This window comes from Sinocyclocheilus anshuiensis, unplaced genomic scaffold (assembly GCF_001515605.1).
Source record: "Sinocyclocheilus anshuiensis isolate Anshui unplaced genomic scaffold, SAMN03320099.WGS_v1.1 scaffold613, whole genome shotgun sequence".
Taxonomy (NCBI): Eukaryota; Metazoa; Chordata; class Actinopteri; order Cypriniformes; family Cyprinidae; genus Sinocyclocheilus; species Sinocyclocheilus anshuiensis.
Window position 1 is genome coordinate 335449 of NW_015536487.1, and position 16957 is coordinate 352405.

Here is a 16957-nt window from a genome sequence, read left to right on the forward strand (position 1 = left end):
ATTTTGCACTCGCGCGATCTGAGTTTTGTGGAGAAAATGTTTGTTTCGCAAAGAAAATAGTATTTTGAGCGCACTAAAATCAATTTTGCATTTAAAATAAGTTTTTGGATGTGTGCAGACCTTCTCTTCTGCGCATGCAAGGTTTCACTAGCTTGCTCTCTAAATGCCAACGGCTCACGTGCTCAACACAACCCAGCGTTACAATATGCCATAATTCCAGCCAATCAGAGACGAGGCTCCGCATGCATAATTATTATGCAAGTTTATATTCTAATTATATTTCTTCCAAGCACATTTTACCAATTCTAAACAACATCAATCTTAATAACTACTATTAATCTTGTATTTCATCACTTATAATCTATATATTATTGTTAATGAAGGCTGGAATTATACTGCTTATATTGGAATTATATTATATTATGCAATTATATTATATTATACTGTAATTATATATGGCTTATATTCAGGTGTGCATAATTATTAAGCAGGTTATCTTCTACAGATAAAATCTCGAGATGGACTAAAAATTAACTCCCAAAACTTACTGCCAGATTCTGGAAGATAAATTCTTCAAACAGTGGTACAAGAGGATGTGGTGCTGGTCCTTCAAGAGTCACTCTCAACTTATTATTATGCATGCACTGTATTTTTCCTCTTCTGCTGTCGAGGTAATGCAATGAATGTTGTGATTGGTTGTCAAGGCAGCCAATCAGAATTTAGCAGCCTTGTCTCTGATTGGCTGGAATTATGGCATATTGTAACGCTGGGTTGTGTTGAGCAAGCGAGCCGTCCGCATTTAGAGAGCACTGAGGGCAAGGTGTGCAAGCTAGTAAAAAATTGCACGCGCAAAAGAGAAGGTCTGCACAAATCCAAAAACTTATTTTAAATGCAAAAGTTATTTTTATGCGCCCGAAATACTTTCTTCTTTGCGAGACAAACATTTTCTCCACAAAACTCACTTTCGCGCGCAGAATTGTGACAGAGATGTAATCCCATAATGTTGCGGCACCCGGGGGTTTGGTGTCTTGTTCAAGGGTCTCACCTCAGCCGTGGTATTGAGGCTGGAAAGAGCGCTGGTTATTCACTCCCCCACCTAAAATCCCTTCCAGACCTGAGACTCGAACCCGAGACCTACGGGTAACAAGTCTGACTCTCTATCCATTTGGCCACGACTTAAAGATATCTTTAAGCCTTACTATTTGGACCAGTAATACACTTCTAACACACTCTATGTAATACTCCACTTTGAAAGAATTGTATGTAAATGAGTTATGACTAAGCAGCCTGCTACTTTGAACATACTAGAGCAGAGGAACTCTGAATTCTAAGGCTCGAAACTTGCACTAACTGGGAGAAAACAGCCAGGAATGAGAAATAGCCCAACTAAACACAAAAGCATACAGAGATTTTATATGAATCAGCATTAGATGGGAAACATGCTAGCGACAAGCACTTAGCTTTTTTTCAACCCTTGGTCAAAAGGTTCATACTCATAGTTTGATAGGTGATACTCTAAATACCATATGTATATGTAGCTTTCATTTATTTAATAATTATGGACACGAATAGGCAAATGCGATTTTTTTTGCAGTAAATGCTAAACTCCAAACATTATCTGGTACAAAATCGCTAGCAATTATCTCAAGTTTTATGTTCTACTGTGTGTATAATGGTGTGTGTGTGTGTGTTTCGTACATCAGGGAAGTGGCTTAGGCCTTAAGACCTCATCCAACCATGCATATTAAAGACTGGGACAACACTGCATATTAGAGAAATTTATTGTTTTGGTAAAGGCAGAACCAATGTCACCAACACGATGTTTAGGGCGTGAACAATGTCAGTGGAGAAAAAGTTGCCATTTGTAAAAAAAAGTGGGGTGGGAATGGGGAAAATTGCATCTTTTCTTCAAAATTAGAAAACAAAACCCTGCAAATAATAATGACTTAAAAAAATGCAAGTCTTTCACAGTAAGTGACACAAAGTAAATGTATGAGGAGCATGTTTTTTGTCCTAAGCTAAATCCCACCACTGGGATTTTTCCAATAATATTATTACTATCAACATCAATAAAAAAATAATTACAAGTTTCAAAGAGGCCCGGATCTCAAGCAGCAGTGATGAAAGCTGAGTGAGTTTGAGTGACGGGGCCAGTGGCCATTTCTGGACAGTCTTACGCAGAGAGGTCACTGTTATTAAAACGATCTTGATCGTACAACTCGGCAACAACCTTGCGACCTGCAAACCAGCGGTTGTTGAGAGCCTGGATGGCCTTGTTCATTTCATCGGCATCAGAGAACTCCACAAATATCTTCACTATTATCTCAGCACCATCCTCATCACCCTGTCGTTCCTGGTATATGATAACCCGATTAACAGCGCCATACTTCCCACATTCCTCCATCACTTCACCTTCCAGGTCATCGTCAATGTCCTCTGGGCCCACCATGTTGCGTAGCACCATAACTGTTGACTGCTGTGGGCAAACAGAGGTACAAAAAAGGGGGTGAACTGATATGATATATTACAGGGATAGTACACTCAAAAATGAAAATCCTGTTGTAATTTATACACCCTCAAGTTGTTCCAAACCTGTACGAGTTTCTTTCTTCTGCTAAGCTCAAAAGATGATATTTTGAAGAATGTTGGTAATGAAAATGTTGATGGTCTCCATTGACTTCCATAGTATGGGGGAAAAAATACTATGGAAGTCAATGGCTATTTAAAACATATTTTGTGCTTAAAAGAAGCAAGGAATTCCTACAGGTTTGGAACAACATGTGGGTGACTAAAAAAAGACAACATTTTCAGTTTTGGGTGAACTAATAACTAACTTAATTGCCTTTAATAACATTTGCTTTCTTGGTTTCTTTGCAGACACTTGATTTATTCATTCAATGTTTCCTGACGGTTGTCAAAAATCAGATGTATGAAACTTTTAGGTCATTTTTTTATTATTGCTCTTAACTTAAGAGCTTTGACCAATTTACACTTGTGTCGCTAATCTTTAACATACAACCAAGGTAATGCAGTCTAACCTTTGACTGCGTGACTGTTTGCTTTCCTCCACTTGCACTGACACTTAGCTGCTCCAGTTCACGGTCCTGTCCATTTCCGACTGGCGCACTCTGATCTTCAGTCCGCCTGTTGTCTTCCTCTCTCTTCACTTCTGTATGTGTTTGTGCTGTAGATGTTGGTGTTCCCACAGATGCAGATGTTGTGACTGGTGGGGATGCTAGTACTGGGTTGACCAAACCAACCTGAGGGACTACAGGGAGAGTGGGGCGAGCAGGCGTCACACCTATTAAATGGATTACAGAAGAGACATGAATGATTCAGATAACATTTCTACCAATTCTCCCGTTGTAAAGAACAATATTTGAACTACTTTTAAATTTTATGACCGCTTCAGCCAGCTAGATTTTAATGATTCTGAAAGTCTGCTGTATAAGATGCTGTAATGGTACCTGTTTACAGTAACACAAATGTTCAGTAAGAAAATTTCATGTGGTTAAAATGAAATGAAAATGCAAATTCACACTCCGACAGAGGTGGCACATTTAGAAAAACAGAAATAAAGCGATGTACAACTTTCCGTTTCTGACCTACTTGTCACAAAAAAGAAACAAAGCCAAAGTATTTATATTTCAATTAGCTGTTCAGATTTTTGTATTCGCTATGGAGTTTTACAAACTACTAAGTTGTAGTTTCGTGTAACAGCAGTGACCAAAAAACAAAACAAAACACAAAAGCTTGAATCTTACAGGTTGGCAGTTTCACTATGGAAAAGACAATATAGAACCCATCTCAGTAAAAAAAAAAAAAAAACTGGTTGCATTGATGGCACAAGAATGTTTATGTTGGTCTGAACTCTGAACAGATGCATTAACAGCTGTTCACTCAAAGTAAAATGTTATTCACACTGAACAATCATCCTGACGTGCACAGGCCTTCAGAGCGGTTAGGATTTCAATTCAAACTGCATTGAGCTTTAAAGATGTTCATTGATTTTTGCAGACCTGTGATGATGCCAGGAGCCTGGGCGGCCAGTACGGCCTGTGGAAGTCCCATTTGCTGACTGAGAATGTGTGCTGGTGAAGCGAGAGAACCCAGTACTGTCGCTCCAGCAACAGCCTCCTGCAACAGCATCAAAACAATGAGAAAACAAATGTGAAATGATAGTTGTCACATCAATGGGAAATATACCAATTTTTCCTATAATAGTAAACTAGTGTTCAGCCTGATCTAAGGGTTAATTCTCACCTGGGCAGTGATCTTGGCAGTCGCAGCAGCAGCCGCCACAGCTGCAGCAGCAGGCAGACCTCCAGGGGTTGTAGGTGTCAACAGAGGCATGGGAGGAGTAACAGCCTTCCCCACTCTTAGGTACTGACCTCCAAGGTCAAACAGGTTCATAGAAGAGACGGCATCCAGCGATGACTGAGGCTTTTCATATTCTACCCATGGTGAAATGGAGAAAGCGGTTCCTCAATCTAAGCTTATGGTATGTTTTCATACGTCACATTTCTGGAAGCTTTAGAAATCTGTCTACACATTTGATTCTTGCATATTTCAACTGGCCATGTCTATAAGTATAAAGCATGGCACAACTTCACTTGATATTATCTGGATCTGGAAAAGACACCTCATAAACATATGATGCTGGAACACTGGAAATGAAGTCAGTTGCACAAAAGTACAACATACTGTAATGACTCAATTCTCCACATAGGGTTTACAGTGCTTTCTAGACAGCTCACCAATGAATCCGAAGCCCTTGTGCTTTCCCGTGGTGGGTTCCCGTGCCAGCATACAACTTTTTATCTTTCCGAAGGCCTCAAAGACGCTCTTAATGTCGTCGTCAGATAGATCAGGATGGATACAGGCTACATAGATTCGGTTGTAGGCACGTGCCTCCTCTGCCAGTTGGTCGATGATGGGCTGCGCCTGTCCAATGTTACTTGGCCGCCCCACCTACAGTACACATACCAGCACAGGGGCCACTAAGTGGAAGTGTATGAAGCAATGAATGTGTGCTTGTGTATGTAAATGCAAAAGTGGTTGAGAAAAGAAAGAAAAAAACCTGCCTGAAAAGAGACTCAAGTACAGTAAAAGAAAAATATAATGCAGCTAATCCCTTTAACAAATGAAGTTATTAAAAGACCGTTTCTCCAAGCTAGCTAAATGCATACATGTAAAATATGTTCTGAGACCCAAGAGTCTCAAATATTTACATTATTTTACAAACTCATGGCAGAATAAAATCAAAATGCAGGAGGAAAAAACCTTGTATTGATGATAGCACTTTAACATTAGCTAATTCTTGCCTACAGATGGTCACTGTGAGAGCATGGATGTGTTAGATGACAAAAAAGTTGATTCATGAATGTAATATGTGTCTGTGATTGTTAAAAAAACAGTTTTTTGGATTGGTGGTGTCTGTGCTGCAGTTGGGGCGGCCAAGCAAACACCAGCCAGGTGCAGCCCATCATCAGCACATCCCGGACAGAGAAGAGCCCGTCTCAAACAAACGTTCCCTTAGCAGCTCCTAGAGAAACGGAGCTCCGAAAACAAACAGTATGACAGTGTGGAAGCATGGCATTGCATACACTCACATTCAGGTTAGAGGAAAGATATGCACATGAAAACGAGAGCACTTACTCAAGTAACACACACACAACACAAGTACTGGCAGAGCTACATAAAGTCTGCTTATAGCTTCTCTGAGTCATGCACACACAAAAGCAACAACAAAAAAAAAAGCACAAAAGCTCACTGTCAGAAAGCTGTTTAAGACTGGTTGTCCTGTTTGGAACCCACCTTAATGTTCCTTCCACCCAGCATGACGGAGTTCATCTGCTCCAAGGCTAGCTGAGCTGCTTCAGGAACCTCATACTCCACAAAGGCAAAGCCCTGAAACAGATTTTTTTAATGTGTCCAAGGTTTACATGCTTTCTACGAGATATCAGCCTTTAAGAGCAGTGTGAATCTAACAAATGTCAGATTCAACACTGAAAATAAGAAATGTTTCTTAAGAACCAAATCAGCATATTAGAACCATTTATGAAGGATCATGTGACACTGAAGACTGGCATTATATTAGGCATTTCTTTTAAAAAAAAGTTACTATTTTAAAATAGAAATACTGTAATCCAAACGTTATTTATTGAACATAAAAGTACAACAAAAACAACCACTTCTGTTTGCAAATGTATTATTTAAAGGGGCCCTATTCTGCTTTTTACATTACAAATCTACAAATCCCGCCCAAGGAATATAGAAAAAACGTGAGCTTTGTGCGTGTGCGCTACCTGTCAAAAGGCTTATATAAATGCCGTAGAATAAGCCTTAAAAGTTACCAGAGGTGTAACAGCGCATTCATATAGGTTTTCAATGCAGAGTGCAAATGGCTGTCCATTTATTTGTGTTTTTAACTCGATGGGAGCGAAATGAAACTGTCTGAAACCGAAGTTGTCCGTCTCCCCTCTTCCCCCTCCGCTCGCAGCGCACCATGCCCACTATTTTAGCATTTTTTTTAAAACTGTGGTGAGAACTAACCAGTGCTGAAGCAGGGGGTTTCATGACCCTTTTTTAACTGGAACTTCACAGACACAATTTTGGGGACACCTGAGATCTTGTAAAGGGGTATAATTCATTTACCAAATTTTGGACAAAAATATGACTCAAGACATGGGTCATAACATACCTTGTGTTTCATGGTGACAGAGTCCCAAGACATATCAATGCTCTTAATGGGACCAAAGGGGGCGAAGGCCTGTCGGATGGTATCTTCCCCCAGCTCGTAATAAATGGAGCCCACATACACACGACACATGATGGCCAGAGCTCGCTGCCTCTGTGCTGCCACCTGGCGGTCATGAAAGGAAGAGACAACAATAGAGAATATTAGCTACTGAACAATAAAAAAAAAGAGGAAAGAAAACACAAAGCACCAAAGACAATCAGATAAAATATAGCAAGGGATTAAACTTTTTTTTTAGCTTGTTTTAGTACTAGTTCCCACTTCATTTGGTCCTCTATGCTTACTCGTTACTTCACTTACCATTAACGACAAGCACAGCAACGTGAATTAGGAACATGTGGCACAGCCCCTTCTTACCATTTCGAGAGTGCTGCTTGCACGTTCCTAAATTAGTGTGAGTGCTTGCAGACTAAAACATATAGAGTTATAACTGACCTAAATTCTGTCCAAGAATACTGATAGCCTAAATAGGTAACATGTGGAAGTAACCCCTAAATACCCTGGATAATGAGCGGAGGTGAAATCAGTTCTCTTTTCATGAGGTGAGCTTTTGGACTTACATATCAGATCACTGTTGAGGGAGAATCAGCACAAATCTATCCGTTTTACACTTTAAGTCCAACCAAACAACACATTTATCATTGTTTAATCATTATTTATAATTCAAGTTTTGGATTGCATGTCAGCCACATGACGAAAGTATACGATTACACACAAGGCTCACAGTTTAGGCAGATTCAATTTGGATTGTCGTAGTGACCGCTAGCCCTCTTTCACAGCAGACAAAGGTGACATTTATATGCCACAGCATATTCACAAAGGAGAAATGGAGCATCCACACCATTCACAACACACAATTCCCACAAGACTTTTTAAGACAAATGGAGCTTTAGGTAGAAAAGTAAACTTTGATCAATGAGCAGTGACATGAGGGCGCACACACGGGTGGCCATGCAGTGATTCAGAATGGCAAATATGGTCAGTAAATGAAGAATATCCTGTGTAATTGTCATATTACAAGTCCTCTATCCTGTTCCTGTGATTTAAAACAGCTCCCATGGCATTCATTAACACTGAAACAGTACAGTAAGTTCATGGAGGTAGTTCATGTTGTGTCATCTTGCATCCTGCTTAATGAAATGGGTGACCAAAAACAAACATTCCATTCACAACAAAGCCATGTCTGCTTTTTAAATATGCTGCTGCAAATGTCTAGTGTATCAGGCCAATGCCGGTTAAAGAAGGCTAACAGTCATACTAACGCGTACAGAAGGTAAATAATAGTTAATCTATTGACCGATTGTAAAGATGAGAGAGGATCTCCAAAGCCCATTGTCACTGCTGCCATCTGAAACACAGTAAAGATGGAAAAGTGCTGAAAAAGGTTAGATATCTCTTTTATCCTTTGCAGACAGACATAGTATTCCAGACAGTCTCTCTGACTGGTCAATGCCTCCGAATTCAACTTTAAACTCTGCCCACCTCATTAAAACACCACTTAATTTGACTGAAGACCTGAAACATTTGACAATTAAAGCAACAGAGATACTAATAGGCATTACGTTCAACAAAGGCGATGAGTAGGCTGCTCAGATTTTCCATCTGTTCACAAAGTCAAGAAATAAACTGAGCATAGGGTGTGTATGTTTCCTTTGGATAACTGCTGTTGACTCTTCAGACATTATGATGTCTGCTTGGGTAGTGCAGTACATACTGTGTCCAATTTCTAGATTTTGTTTGATTTTGATCAAACAGAAACACACTGCAGACCTCAACCAAACTGGCAGAGAGGGAGGGCAAACAAATGCATGAGGAGTTATTCCAGTGGAGTGTTTCAGTCTAATCTTGGGGCTAATCTGACTAAATAAAGAGAGCATTCGCAAGACTTGTGATATGTGAAAGAAGAAATAAAACAGACAACCTGACCACCTAAGTGTAAAAACTTGCCATTATCAATTTAAGGCTCGCAGGATTTGCCCTTACAGATATCACATTGTTAAAACTGATCATTTAAATTTTCCTGAATTTTCATGAATCCCTAATGTATAATTAAAAGACTATCACCCAATATTAAGAGAAATAATATGCAAGTCTGAAAGATCAGTTCCTTTTTTTGCAGACTTGCTTCAGTCAATTCAGCATTATAAATCCTGCACCAGGAGGTGACGCTATGTAGTTTCAGTTACGCTATTGGTTTGACAATCAAATGTTTCAATTCTCTCAAATAAAAAAACAACATTTACGTTGTAACATTTCAAGCATTCTGCATAATCAGATCAAAATATAAGCTCACCTGTAAGTTTGTGAGCTGCTGTTGCTGGTGGGCGATGGTCTGTTTCACTAAAACACTCTTGATACTCTGTTCCATGGCATACTTCTTAGCCTAAAAAAGAGAGACACAGGCTATTAACACAGGCTATTTAATTTATATCAATATAAGGGCACTATTCACCCAATTTTCATGTGCTACTTATCTGAGTGCTTATTATATTACAGTGTCATTTTTTAGCTTCAATTCATCATAATGGTGGACATGCTTGTTTGGAGGATTTTTTCCCCCCCATGTAACAGTCTATCAGAGACAGCTGCTGGTCAAGTTTGATTAAAAAGTGAGCCTAGAAAAAAACAAAACATTTGTACCCACAAGCCTACTAGGCATGGGCCGATTACCGGTTTCAAGGTATACCGCGATTTGAAAATTTCACGGTTTCAAAACCACTAATATTTTCCGTTATACCGTTCCTGCGGTATGCGCTGGTTTCTGAAAATGCTTTTTCAGCATTGTGATTCTCTTTTATCACAGTACAGTAATACAATCTTTCATAGACATATTCACATTTAAACTCAATAAATATAACTTTGTTTAACTACCACCACGAGTGCCATCTATTATTGCCTTGTTTATCTAAAAGTGCACTTTTCCTTGTTTTAAATCTAGCCAAAAAGCCATGTGTTGACTGTGAAACAGTAGACTTTAATTATATGCATTTATGGTGTAATTACTAAATTTCCGTGTCAATCCATGTTAATTTTTACCGCCAATAATGCGCTGTCACTTTAATTCAGCATATGCAGCACAGCAGAAATAGATTCCGTGTGGAAACGATCATAGCATGACTGCTGCAGACGCACCGCTCCTGGAGCGCACTGCCGGGCCGCAATAGCGTGCAGTGTGAACGCTCTGATCCGTTAACATGGGCGTGGAAAAAATACGCACCACAGCCGGAGAGTGTGAACCTGGCGTTACGTTTGTATGCCCGCCCGGTCTGTTCTGTTCTCGTGCTCCATTTAGGCACGCTGCATTCTGACTGGTTCAGATAGCAGACTGCGGGAGGTCGGGGGCGCGGAAAATCGTGCTATAAAGCGATTTAGAAATCACGCAAGCTCAAATCGCGATTTTATGACGATTTCGATTAATCGCACAGCCCTAGTTATCATACTGTCAAAATCTCATACCGGCCCATGCCTAAAGCCTACAAAATGAAAAAAGCTCCAATCCGACTTATGAAGAAGCATCCTGTGGCATCGACTCTTTTAATTAAGAATCTATTTTAAGATGGAGCTGTGGCACAGCAGTAGAACATCCGCTCTTGACACACTGGAGCAGGTGACGCAGGTTGGAGTTCAGCCGGTGACCTGTACTGATCCCATTCCCCCTCTCTCCCCACTACTTTCCCTCTCATGTCTCTAGCAAAGATATAAAAGTCCAAAACACTAGTGATGTGTCGTTCGCGAACGAGCCAGCTCTAAAGGGGCGGTCACACTAGACTTTGAACGTGCAAAATTTTTCCGGATACCGCTGCGAATATGGGCGGGAGCAGGATATGACATCACGCGCCAAGGTTTCCCCTCAGTTTATTGTACTCTCTCTCTCTATATCGTCTGTTCCTGTTTCCATTGACACCGCAAACCATGCAGCTTCTTTTTTTATTAGATTTTTATAATCTTTTAAAGATGTATTATATAAAACAGGACACTGCACTACGGCTAAAATTAGCGCTTCCTCCATTTTTGAATTTCGGTAGAGGTCACGCAGTGACGTATCGATCTTCTACTGGTTACACGTCTTCACATGATGCGAATTCGCAGGTCAGAGTTCACCAAACTTGAACTTTGGAACGCAGCGAAATGCTACATTTTTCGCATGAGCTTGCGTTTCCGGTCTTACGGATTCGCATGCGTATGAATGGATGTCAATGGAACGAAAAGTGCAGTGTGACCGCCCCTTAAGAGTCGATTCTTTGCAGCGAACGAGAAGAGCCGACTCCCATCGGGGAGAGCCGAATCTTCAGCCGGAGCCTTCTATTTTAGCCCAATTTAGCAATTGTAAATGGTTTGTGTTGGTAAGCAATTTTTTTTATTTAGTGTTTTCACAAAAGCCTTATTTTTATGCATTTTTTCGTTACAAAAAAAACAAAAACACGTGGCTACTCACATGGGAGGATAGACTAGGATCATACCATTATGTGAAAGAAGGAAGGGGGACACATGCTCCGAAGATAGCGACTGTAGTGGTAAAGGCCAGGTACACAGAGCGAAAGAGTGAGGCGGGGGATCCGGATTTAAACGCAAGCGCGTTGGTTAAGGTAGGAAGACACTGTATTGTTGCAACACCGGTACCCTAAGAGAGAGTCTTCTCAAAAACAGGACAAATAATCACAGAGAGGAGAAATGGCATCAGCACATCCAAGCTGAGGCATCTGATATTTCTGAATGCCAACCTGCACTAAAGACTACTACAGTGTCTTAATGTTAAGACTTTTGCCTTTATTTATTTGCTGTGGTTCTGTGTTCAATTGTTCAGTTAAAGTTTATTAAAAAGTTAATAGTAACTGTATTTTTTTGTAACGAAAAAATGCATAAAAATAATGCTATTATAAAAACACTGAATAGAAAATTGATTACCAACACACAAACCATTCACGACTGCTAAATTGGGCTAAAATAGAAGGCTCTGAGTGATACCAAATGAAGAGCCATTTGGGAGCCGTAAGAGCCAGCTCTTTTAATCTTCTAAGGGAGCAGAGCCAAAAGAGCCGAATCTTTGAAAAGAGCCGGACTTCCCATCACTACAAAACACTTAAGATCTCTTATTACCTTCTGTAGCGCCTCCTGTTGCTCTGGAGTAAGAGGTGGTAATACGAGCTTTGCACCTGTGCCTTGTCCATTCTCCATCATCAGACCTTTGCCTCACTGAGAAATCAATACAATAGACATGGAATGAAAAAGACAGCACATATTCAAGTATTTCCAGACCAGATATTCCATCTACTCTGCAACCATTCGCACATCTGAATTTATGACTTCATCAATCTATAGCATGCCCTAAATAGGTACAAACAGAATATATATTAGGGATGTTCATTTCGGTTATTTTTCCTAACCGACGCTCGTTAACCGACAAGATTATTTTAAATTAGAATTGAATTAAAGGATAAAAAGGATAAGTGTCTGTGACCCGTTAAAAATACAAAAATTTCTTTCCCGGGGACTAATTTTACATGCGCAAAAAGCAGCAAAGAACAGAACATGAGGATTCACATGGTCATCATATCACATCATGCACCTGCAGCGCTTCTGCGAGCAGAGAAAAACATAAAGCTAGGCTATATATATATATATATATATATATATATATGTGTGTTCATCAAAACCAAATGTATTGTAAATGATATGCTAAGGAAAGATTTTGCAGCTTACCTATGAGGCGAACCGTATTACGCCAACCAGGATTGTGGAGTCGTAGAGACTTGCTGGCAAAGCACTCACAATTTTACAATGATCTGTAGTTCATGGAAATGCACACATCATAATAATTTAAAATCACTGTCCAAGTGCAATAAGAAGAAGCTGTGGATAGCTGACTGACTTTCTTCCATAGAACACAAAAGCCTCAGTCACCAATTACATTAACCCAATTCATCTCCTTTAGTGTTCCCCAGGAGAAAGTCAATCATATAGATTTGTAAAAACATTAAAAAAAAGACGATTCTAGGGGAGCTATGCCTTTAAGCAACTGCTAGTCATTATCATATCTCCAGTATCACTACATTCTTTCCTGACAGTAGCATGGTGCTAAAATACTGTATGCTCTTCGTGTTCAATCTAACTTACTACTAGATTATTTCATCTGAAAGATGCAAACTGGTCCAATCAGAAAGAAACATAAAACGGCTTCACAAGGAAACAGTATTCATACTGAAAACAGTGTTCACTTAAAAACCGTTACAAGAAACACTGCACAACTGGACAATTCATTGGAACCTCCATTTGCGTTTTGGCTTTTCTGCCATTCTTGGCTTAGCGTAAACACAAAATCATCACTAAAGTGAACTGAGGGGTTTTGCTCCTGCAGATAGCTATATATCAACAAAGAAAGGTTAAAGGCACGGCAGTGGTGCGCTTGTACTGGTAACTTACATTACATCAGCAGCGGTGCTAGCTGACTTACAGCTGATTTAGGCTAGCGGCGCAGGATTCATGAGCTTACTATCTATATGCGTCTCAAACAAACTGTAGCCGTTCCGTAATAAGGTAAATCCTAGATATCCCCAGAAAATGCACGAATGAAAAGGAGAACAATATGCTAGCCTGGTTAGCAATGAACAGAAGCTAGCGAGCCTTCATGCAGGCCTCGTGTATGAACGACTTGAGATATATCGAAACAGTAAGATGTTTATTTCGACTAAACTCACTCAGAGTTAACTATAAACATGGAGATGTTAAAAATATTTCTATACTGAAGTAAACGTGTTAGGTAATCATCATTACCGCAGTGTTCCGCGTTACCGCCATGTAGTGATCCACATTGAGGACTCTGCAGAAACACAGCGGAACCTTCTTCTTCTTCTTCTTCTGATGTTTATTGGCGGTTTTGGCAAACCAACTTAAAGGTGCATTACCGCCACCTACTGATCTGGAGTGTGGAGTGAAAGATTTGGTAGAGAGAAGGATATATATTATATAAAAATAAATAAATAAATAAAAATTATATTTTATATATATATATACCACAATTATAATTTATATTCTTTCCATATTTCCTGTCTTTTTTAGATAATTGAACACTTCTTCTTTAATTCTTGATTGCATTTGGCTATTCCCTAGTAATATCTTGAGTGATACTTTATCATGTCCCATCAAACCTAATTTATGATTAAGTTGATTTCTTTCTCTTTCATACGCATCACATTCTAGAAGAATGTGCTTTACTGTTTCTGGATTCCCACATTTATCACATCTTCCATTTTCATGCTTCCCTATTTTGTGTAAATTGAAATTTAAAGCTGAAAGGTTAAAGGCACGGCAGTGGCGCGCTTGTACTGGTAACTTACATCAGCAGCGGTGCTAGCTGACTTACAGCTGATTTAGGCTAGCGGCGCAGGATTCATGAGCTTACTATCTATATGCGTCTCAAACAAACTGTAGCCGTTCCGTAATAAGGTAAATCCTAGATATCCCCAGAAAATGCACGAATGAAAAGGAGAGCAATATGCTAGCCTGGTTAGCAATGAACAGAAGCTAGCGAGCCTTCATGCAGGCCTCGTGTATGAACGACTTGAGATATATCGAAACAGTAAGATGTTTATTTCGACTAAACTCACTCAGAGTTAACTATAAACATGGAGATGTTAAAAATATTTCTATACTGAAGTAAACGTGTTAGGTAATCATCATTACCGCAGTGTTCCGCGTTACCGCCATGTAGTGATCCACATTGAGGACTCTGCAGAAACACAGCGGAACCTTCTTCTTCTTCTTCTTCTGATGTTTATTGGCGGTTTTGGCAAACCAACTTAAAGGTGCATTACCGCCACCTACTGATCTGGAGTGTGGAGTGAAAGATTTGGTAGAGAGAAGGATATATATTATATAAAAATAAATAAATAAATAAAAATTATATTTTATATATATATATACCACAATTACAATTTATATTCTTTCCATATTTCCGGCCTTTTTTAGATAATTGAACACTTCTTCTTTAATTCTTGATTGCATTTGGCTATTCCCTAGTAATATCTTGAGTGATACTTTATCATGTCCCATCAAACCTAATTTCACAGCGGAACCTGGAGCGGCTCCCGCCTGCCTTCCACTAGACCACTCCGGTCACGTGATCGAGAACAGCCGTTAACAAACGAACACTTGATACATTTTATGAATGTTTTATCACATTTTAAAAACGTTTTTACTTTTGAAATATTTAACATTTTTTGTTTATTTATGTGGAAAATGTGAGTTTGGAACCAGAAAGACTGGTATTTGAGCCATGACACTCCCTCTGCAGGCATTATATCTCAAACCAGCACAGCTTACTTCAGCTACCTTTCCAGTTTTGTAAAAATCACAGAGGATTTCAAATAAGCATCTTCTTCTCTGGTGCAATAGCAATCGCTTTCTTATTTAAGTATACTGCCTCCACCAGGTTCAAAATGGGAACGGTTTTAGAGACATCAAGTGTGTACTGGTCACTCTTTTGGTTTAAAGAGATGTGTTTTTCTGGATTACTGTAAGATAAAATATTTGGTACAGTTTTTATAATGTACGTTTAGTTACATGAGATAACACTGGTACATAGGTATGTATGTACACACAGCTATTAAAGTAAATATAAGCAAGAACAGGAGCTACAAGCTTTGCATCTGTCATATGTAAATTTTGAGGTCCAGAAGTGACGGTATAAAACACTGTCGTGGTGCGTTATAGGATTGATAGACAATACCAGTATTTGACGGTTTGTTTAAAACATGTATTTTTTTTTAATCGTAAAAGAGTTGCTTTTTAGGTGAAATCCTGGCAGAAATGTCCTGTATCTTAGTCAGCTCGTTACCTTAACGGTACAGGTCAACGGTAAACCAGCAGGTTTACGAGAAGAGCCCGCAGAAACAAAACTTTAATGCGGAAGTAAATATTCAAAACAGTTACACCTTCAGGACTACGATGACAACTCGACTTTTGTGTACTTCGTGTCTGTTCACTTTTGGTTTTAATGCCGTAAATTATTAATGACATGATCTTCGGTGTAGTTAGTAGTTAAATGTGCGGCGACTAAAAAGGCTGAAGTGGTGAATGTCATGCTACTGTACTCTCGGAGAACTAACAGCTTCACCTGTAATAAGTAGCCTACTCAATTTGTGCTTCAAGCCAATAAATGCACTGCGAGTAAAATGTAAGCCTGCTGTTACTGACCGGTGCTTTTCCGAGTCTTTGCGGTCCGCAGTAGAATATTATGCATCTGCTTGCAGACACAGTTTATGTGTTTTACTGCTTGAAGGACCGACGCTAATACCTGGCATGGATGTTCTTCTGGCGGCTATAGAGATACTGACCAACCCATCTGGACACCAGGAGCACTGTGAGTAATTCAGCTTGACCCGATGATTAAGAATCACGTGATCATTTTATTATACGTATATGTTGTACCTAAGTATACTGTCTAGTGATTAAGGTGAATGAAGAGAAGCCAGATCCAAGCCCACCTTCTTGTGATCATCCCAGTGTGTTTGGCATTTGTGTGGAGTTAAAAAAAGATGATTATTATAAGAATGAGGAAGCCTCTGATATGTGTCCAGCCAACCAGGATTCAGCCATGCTCACAGATAGGGAGGAGCCTGGGATCCCCAAACAAGGTGAAATTGCAAACATCTGTGCTCACAGAGACCACCATGGTGAATTAGGTCACATTTAGTTTGGTTTCCCAACTAGGCACAATAAATCTGTGCAGTGTATCAACTTGGTAAGTTAAGCATAACATAGGTATTACATGATAACGTGAAAAGATTTTACATTGTTAAAAAAAAATCAGACTCAAATAAATGCTTATACACTTTATATTCATCAAAGAACACTGAAAGAAAATTATTATGGTTTCTCAAAAAAAAAAAAAAAAAAAAAAGCAGCACAACAAATAATGGATGATTAATGGATGAAGCATTGCCATCACAGGAATAAATTAAATTTTAAAATATATTAAAATAGAAAACATATGTAAAACAATTTTAAAAAATCAATTAAAAAATAAAGAATTGTACTAGCCCCAAACTTTTGATCTGTTCTGTATATTGATAACAATAGTTTAATAACAATTAGTGCTGTCAAACGATTAATTGTGATTAATCACATCTAAAATAAAAGTTTTTGTTGACATAATAATATATGTGTGTGTACTGTGTATATTTATTATGTATATAGAAA

At 39.1% G+C, this 16957-nt stretch overlaps 1 protein-coding gene across 3 annotated transcripts; it reads right to left on the reverse strand.

Annotated features, from left to right (window-relative positions):
• Positions 1-1763: 1763 nt before the first annotated feature.
• On the reverse strand, positions 1764-14498 carry puf60b (poly-U binding splicing factor b). 3 transcript variants are annotated; one of them, XM_016481063.1, is made up of 12 exons: positions 14441-14498; positions 12461-12543; positions 11858-11953; positions 9054-9143; positions 8058-8108; positions 6704-6865; positions 5818-5910; positions 4758-4971; positions 4264-4454; positions 4020-4137; positions 3039-3301; positions 1764-2476 (listed from the first exon to the last, which is right to left on the reverse strand). In XM_016481063.1, exons 3-12 carry the CDS (start codon positions 11936-11938, stop codon positions 2174-2176), a joined length of 1566 nt encoding a protein of 521 aa, XP_016336549.1. In that variant the 5' UTR covers positions 11939-11953; positions 12461-12543; positions 14441-14498; the 3' UTR covers positions 1764-2173. The 3 variants fall into 3 exon arrangements, with proteins under 3 accessions (XP_016336549.1, XP_016336543.1, XP_016336553.1); XM_016481057.1 differs by lacking the exon at positions 14441-14498 and adding an exon at positions 13532-13608; XM_016481067.1 differs by lacking the exons at positions 8058-8108; positions 14441-14498 and adding an exon at positions 13532-13608.
• Between the last annotated feature and the right edge of the window lie 2459 nt (positions 14499-16957).